This window comes from Penaeus monodon, chromosome 8 (genome assembly GCF_015228065.2).
Source record: "Penaeus monodon isolate SGIC_2016 chromosome 8, NSTDA_Pmon_1, whole genome shotgun sequence".
Lineage (NCBI taxonomy): Eukaryota > Metazoa > Arthropoda > Malacostraca > Decapoda > Penaeidae > Penaeus > Penaeus monodon.
This window is the reverse complement of record NC_051393.1, coordinates 17,192,115-17,199,614: the sequence shown is the minus strand read 5'-3', so window position 1 is coordinate 17,199,614 and position 7,500 is coordinate 17,192,115. Positions and strand designations below refer to the sequence as shown.

The following is a 7,500-nucleotide window of genomic DNA, read 5'->3' as shown; positions in this document are numbered from 1 at the left end:
CGCGAGGAAAGAGAGAGAGGGAGAGAGACATGGCAGACGGGTATGAATGAAATAAGACTGCTCCGAAGATGGAGGCGCTTGTGTGGCCACCTTTAATACGTGGCTGTGTTCTTGCGAGGGCGGCCAGGGAGGATAAGGGAGGGGGAGAGGAGGAAGGGGGATGAGGGAGGGTAGAAGGAGGAAGGAGGAAGGAGGAAGGGGGAAGGGGGAAGGGAGGGAGGAAGGAAGAGGAGAGAGGGAAAGGGGAAGGGGGAAGGGAGGGAGGGAGGGGAAGGGAGGAAGAGGGAGGGAGGTAAGAAGGGGGAAGGGAGAGAGGCAGGGAGGGAGGGACGCATAATGTTATGTATGGCCCGTGAAAGAGAAAAAATTATACGGGGAAATTCAAGTCTTAACCACTAGATCATGTATACAATGGTAATTGTTTCTCTGCCCTTGCAGACCTTAACAGACATGCACATATACAGGTCCAACCGCACACATCATTCTCCTTCCTCCGCCCACCGTGACCCTCAGCAAGCCGTGAAAATGTTTGATGTATCACGCCCAAGCCAAGAGCAGCTGGGCTCTCAACATCCCCCAACCCATTCTTCATTCTCGCCCCATCTCTCCCTCTCACGCCCATGCGCAACGCAGAAACCCACTCCCCGTCACCAACAACTTAGTTCCCACTATCAACAATGCATCACTGTTCAGCCTTCTTAAACCTCTCATTTTCTTACCCATAAATCGTCCTACGATTTTTCCGGATCTTGTGGCAATGATGCATCGCACCATTTCATGATTTGCGTCCTTCGTTGCGTCACTCCTTCGTCACAAAGTACATCCCTGTGCAGCTCGAGGTAAACGACGGTGTCACTTCGTGGTCACGCAATACACTAACACCTTAATGGCCTTATGCAACAATGGGCAGCCTCGTTGCGCTCCAAGTCCTTCCGTGCACACTCTCACTTGCACATTCTTCACGCTAGCTTCTTCGGGTCTCCTTCGTGATTTTGAAAATCGCTGTGACATGCACCATACAATATGCACAGCCTTGACAGACACACACGCATGTCACACTACATCCCCCAACGTCATGAAAAAGCCTCCATAAGCGGGACTCCCTGTGTGTCACCTCCAGGCAGCACTGTTGCAGTACCACTCTGAGATCATCAACTCTTTGTCATACCAGCGCGGTTGTTGTCGGTCGGACTAATAACGTTTAATAAGTGACAAATTCGGTGATAGGAAAGGCATGCAGGGTCCCGGGGCTTTAACAGCATGACACCTGCGAGGAGAGACAGCTGTCAAGTAACAGGGTGAACAACACCCTTTTACTCTCTGACCCTGAATTCCCTTCCCCTCCCTTCTCCTCCCCTCCCCTTTTAACCTTCCCCTTCTTCTTTCCTTCTGTCTTTACTTTCCTTTCTCATCTTTAAATCCATCTCCTAGCCACATATTCTTCAGATAAAGACATCACGTCTTGAGTCAATCAACAGAAACTGCAGCATAAGCGCGCCCAGGGCCTGTTCACACGGTTGGAAGGGCGAGTAGACAGGCAGCTACAGTGTGACGAACAATCATGCTCCGGAGGAGTACAAGTCATATGTTGTGACAGCTTGTGCGACTCCGGCAACACACATCCCGCCGCCGCTTAATTAACCAAGTTTAAGAATGCAAACAGCTCCACACTTATAAAGACACAGAACAACTGACAGTAATGCAAGCTTCGCTCAACCGGATCAATGTTCGAACAAATTATGGTTAATGGCCAAGTATGACGTAGCACACTCGCTGCAGACGCAGTTACAATTCCTCGTCCGTGCGCGCGCACTCTCACGAACGCATGGTCGCAAACACAAATGTATCTATACTAACATTCATTCACTCGCACGTTCATTCATCTACTCATTGAAACAAGAAAACCTTGGAGACTGGTAAAATAAAATGTGAATGATATAGGATGTCCCCTTTTCTATCCCTTTTGTATCCTGCTGTTGACAAACAACAGGATACACAACTAAGATCTACAGCGTGTCACCACAGCAAGTAATGGATGCTCCGACACAGCTTTACAATTGGCGTCAGTGTAATTTTAAATCTCGTTGTCGGAACTTAAAACGTATCTCGACTTATCTAAACACTACAGGGATTACAGAAGTAATTTTGTTTGTTGATGAGTGCTCAACGCATAGCATAATTCTGTTGAAGAAACAATGCTTCTGTTCTCGATGTGTAGCTTGACAGACACGAGAAACCCTGGTTTCTTTGAACATCAAGGACAAAGCGCGGGGGACGACACATAGGGTTCATAGTTGCAACCGACATTTTCGTTCCTTTTCTATTCCGACTCACAACTGGAGTCGCCATGCATTACAAATAGATTTCGGATCCCTAGCTTCCTAACCATGACGAAACTAACAAATATTAGTGAAATGTCCGTTAAATAAACCATAAAAAAAAATCTATCGACTGCACAGCAATGCCAGACTAATCGTCCGGGACAGATAACAGGGATAATGTCCATAGAATCATTCAGCTTGCGGATTTACTCGTATTTGTACAGATGAAATAGCGCCTGAACCTTGATCAATTCGGTAAACACAGAAATGAGTGCAGTAACTTCATTCATGATTTTCAAAAATATTATTTCTTATCCCATTGTCAAGATCATCAGTATCAGTATCAGATTCTCATCGCGCGGAATATTAATGTGATTTTGAAGTTTAAGCGTTCATATCCTAGAGTAGGGAGAGGAGGTTGTTATATATTCCTATCTTTATTGTGAAGTTGGACACAAAAACAATTCATTCCTTTACCACAAATTGTTTTGCCAGCTGGTGTAGTGTCTGACATTTATACATTTATTAGTGTCTTCCCAAAATATTATTTTAATTACTCTGATACAACTTCCTCAAGTGTGTACGTCGACTAGGAGGCGTGTCCTGCATTGCTAACGCATGGACCGCCAGTTTCCGAAGCGCATGCCAATATTACGAGGGAACATGCTTCGGATACGAGAGTCGAAACCTGCAAATCTGCTGCTGAAACGCTGGCAGAGCCGAGTGGTGAACTTGGAAGTGGAGGAAATTGTGCCTACTTTCTACTACAATGATCACCGTTTATAGTCTATTATATGCATTCCACGAAAAAATATCTACTTTGATATTCGCACGCTTTCGAGAATTTCTGTTTTGTTAATAAAAGAGCTGATATCCTTGTTGACATTGTTTAAAGTATCAGTTGGCATGTTACCAGTTCCCTTTCATGTAAAACTTTTGTAACTAAAAATAATTAATCACCCATATACGATTTTTTTTGTATGTGTGTGTGTGTGTGTGTGTGTGTGTGTGTGTGTGTGTGTGTGTGTGTGTGTGTGTGTGTGTGTGTGTGTGTGTGTGTGTGTGTGTGTGTGTGTGTGTGTGTGTGTGTCTGTATGTACATATACACGCAGTTATTTGTCTTATCTATTTATTCACTCATCTGTATATTTATCTATCTATTCATTCTTAAACACGGTTATACTGAGGATGAATTTCAATAACCACCAACATTTCGCTATATGACGGCTTGCAAAGAATTTTCAGGGATAAGCGACACCAGAATATGTGTGTAGCGTTGGTCTACCTGCATATGGCTGATTTATCCCTATTAAGTAAACAATAAATTAATGAATAAATAAATGGAATAAATTAATGAATGCGCAAAGACTTAGCAATTAATTTGTGCTGAAAACATTTGAAATCTTTGAATACTGAGGGCGAATTCGACCTATAAAGCAGAGATACCGGTAAGCCAATGATCTTGTGTATGTACTTGCATATGAGTAAGCGAGTGCTGATGTAGGTGTAAAAGTGAGTGAGTGAGTGAGAGTGAGAGTGAGAGTGAGAGTGAGAGTGAGACTGCGTGTGCGTTGAGGGGGGGGGGGTGCTTGAGTGTGTGCGTGCGTGTGCGCGCGTGTCAACATAAAGTCTGAGACGCTTTCTGTCATGAATAATAAATGCCCAAGACTTCAACCGGCGTGAAATGATTGAGCGCGTCTCTGCCTGTATGCATGTCCATTCTTACACAGGGAGCAATGGTGACCATCTGCATATTTGCTCACACTCGCACTGGCCCGCCAACACATCATAAAGATAATATCAGGTTTAACATCTGAACATATAAAAATAACGTGACAAGCACAAGTTTATGGAAACAAGCAATGATGACAGTCTTGTTAAAACAACGAGCAGCAATATTTCAACAAGTAATCAGAAAACACCATAAACTCCAACTGCTATTCTGCAAGTTTATTACTCAATCACCATTATCGTTGCCACTGTTACTCAGCTCCTACTTCGTGTCGCTGGCTAACATTATCCATTATGGAGATTGATGACTGTTGTCTTGAGCCGAGATGTCGGAAGAATTTGGCAGGGCCGTGACCTGTCATCAGCCTAACACCCCGTGATCAAGCCTCGCACCCACGACGTGCATGCGAGCAAGTTGAATTTGGTTCGGAGATCTAACAGCTGTACAGTAAGAGGAGCTTCGTTCTCGGTGCGCACGCAATCTAACGGGATATATTTCATGTACCTTGCATCGACAACACCAAGGACTAGCCACATTACGTACGGAAACTTTACAACACCACCAAGTTGCTGTGAAGTTCAGCAGTTTGGTGGCATTACACAAGTACACAAGTACGCAAGGCTAGCCCCGCCCAAACCACGTGGCCGCTGCCCAGCCAGCTGACGACCTACGCCACCGCACGCCCAGCTGTCCACTCGCCGGGCCGATGCACCTGGACCCCGCGCCGGCCGCCTCCAGTACCTCACCCTTATCCTGCTCTGTGAGGCCCAGCGTCCTGTTCTGCGACACTCAAAACAAATACACTCCTCAAGCATGAGCTATTACTCAAGTGTGTCAAGGACGAGTGGGGAGGTTAGAGGGAACACCCGTGCGGCCTTGACAAAGATTGGTGAACTTCTGGCAAGACCTTCATCACTCACGCCCTTGCTTAAAAAACGCTCAAGTTCACTGCCCCGAACCTTGTGGGCGCGCGTGGGCGTAAGCAATAATGCGTAAATGTCCCTGCTTTCCTCTCCTTCCTCCTCACCTTCTCTTAGTCCGTCTGTCTGTCACCAGTGTCCCCGACTCCCCAGCAAGGCTTTAGTATGCCACCTATATGAAGGGAAGTGAGCGATCAGAATTATGATTCGGCTGGAGAATATCTGAATAACATGATTTACGAGATGATCGTTCACGCGTGCAGAATGCTTTGTACAAGTTACTCACATCAGAGTGCAATGCCTATTATAATCATTGGTACTGAGCGAATCCAAAATAGATGTGTAGGGGAACCTTATCAGTATAATGGCTTCGACAATATACAGGGAGAGGGATAGGGAGAGGGATAGGGATAGGGAGAAGGAGAGGGAGAGGGAGAGGGAGAGGGAGAGGGAGAGGGAGAGGGATAGGGAGAGGGAGAGGGAGAGGGATAGGGATAAGGAGAGTGAGAGGCAGAGGGGGAGGAGGGAGTAGGAGAGGGAGGAGAGGAAAGGAGAGAGGAGAAAAGGGAAGAAAGAAATGAAAGGATAGAAGGGGATGAAAAGGGAGAGGAAGATAGATAGATTGATAGATAAAGAGAGAGAGAGAGAGAGAGAGAGAGAGAGAGAGAGAGAGAGAGAGAGGGAGAGAGGGAGAGAGGGAGAGAGGGAGGGAGGGAGGGAGGAGGGAGAGAGGGAGGGAGGGAGGGAGGGAGGGAGGGAGGGAGGGAGGGAGGGAGGGAGGGAGGGAGGGAGGGAGGGAGGGAGGGAGGGAGGGAGGGAGGGAGTAAGGGTAAGTGTGCACAAGATGCATGTGTAACAAGGGCGGCACGGGCGTGATCAACGAGGCAGCCGAAAAGCGTGAGCGTTGATAGGTGAGGCAAGATAAGGCTGGGCGAAGTGTGGGCGTGCGGCGGGCGAGTGGGAGGGGCGCGGGTGGCAAAAGCAGCAGCAGCAGCAGCAGCAATATCGACCAGTTCTACTTGATGAGTCAGGGCGGGCGGGCAGCGTGGGGCCAGCACCATCGCCGCCACACGTGCTCGCCGCCACCAAAACCTCCGTCACCATCGCTCCAGCACTATCGCACTCTCCTTCGCCTCTCTCTCACTGCTGTCATGCTCGGTGCTTGCAGCCACTGTGAATTCCAGGTGCATTGTTATGCTGCTGCAGTTAAAGAAACACAAACAAAATTTGACGAGAACACAGCTGATCATGTTCATCGAAGTGCTACTCTTGACCTACTTATTATCAAGCAAATTCTAAATACAGACAGGCTCGCTCAGACACAAACAGATACACACACACATATATTTTCTGCAATACTCAAACAATACCTTTTTAGTCCTTTTCACATGCGCAAGAAAAGTGATCAGTGCTATTACGCTTTATGAACATGATTTTCTTCTTTTAATTTTCCGTTTCACATTACAGCAATTGGTTTGTCTTCCCTTAGAATTACGTATATACATGTCGCTCAGGCACATACTCACACATATATACACATATATAATCGTATATATACCTATATGCATATATAAATACATATATATACATATATATACACATACATATATACACATATGTACGTATACATATACATATATATACATATATATACACATACATATATACACATATGTACGTATACATATACATATATATACATATATATATATATATACATACATATATATGCATATATACATATACATATATACATACATAGGCCGCGGTGGCCGAGTGGTTAGAGCATCGGACTCAAGACTGTCACGACGGCAATCTGAGTTCGAGGGTTCGAGTCACCGGCCGGCGCGTTGTTCCCTTGGGCAAGGAACTCGATTGCCTACCTAGCCACTGGGTGGCCAAGCCAGCCAAGTCAGTGCTGGTCCCAAGCCCGGATAAATAGAGAGAATGATTACCTAAAAGGTAACACCAGCACTCTCCGTGGAAAGGAACTGGGGACCCTACCACGTACTCACTCCAAGAGCATCACAGCATGAAAACTACAATTAAGTATCATGCTGTGACCACGGCGGCTCAAACATGAACCTACCGTTAAATTAATAATATACATACATATATATACATATACATATATATACATATATATATTTGTGCGTGCGTGCGTGCGTGCGTGCGTGCGTGCGTGCGTGCGTGCGTGCGTGCGTGCGTGTGTGTGTGTGTGTGTGTGTGTGTGTGTGTGTGTGTGTGTGTGTGTGTGTGTGTGTGTGTGTGTGTGTTGTGTGTGTGTGTGTGTGTGTGTGTGTGTGTGTGTGTGTGTGTGTGTGTGTGTGTGTGTGTGTGTGTGTATGTATGTATGTATGTATGTATGTATTTGTGTGTATGTGTGTATATATGTATCTATGCATTATGTATATCTAAGCATGCATGTATATGTATGCATGCATGTATCTGTATGTTTGTGTGTATTTATGTATGTGTATGTGTCTATATGTATATATACATATATATACATACTATATATATATAT

General features: G+C 45.7%; 1 protein-coding gene across 6 annotated transcripts in view; it reads right to left on the bottom strand.

The window, feature by feature from the left end:
• Positions 1 to 7,500, bottom strand: part of LOC119576219 (protein enabled homolog) — a 115,867-nt gene that overhangs the window by 25,823 nt on the left and 82,544 nt on the right. Inside the window, exon 1 of one of the 6 annotated variants that reach the window (XM_037923809.1) lies at positions 720 to 1,173. The exons of 4 other annotated variants lie outside the window; for them this stretch is intronic. In XM_037923809.1, coding sequence (XP_037779737.1) covers positions 720 to 766 — 47 coding nt within the window. In that variant the 5' untranslated portion in view covers positions 767 to 1,173. Of the gene's footprint in view, positions 1 to 719; positions 1,174 to 7,500 lie in introns of those variants that run through there. One more of the 6 variants, XM_037923812.1, reaches the window with a different exon arrangement.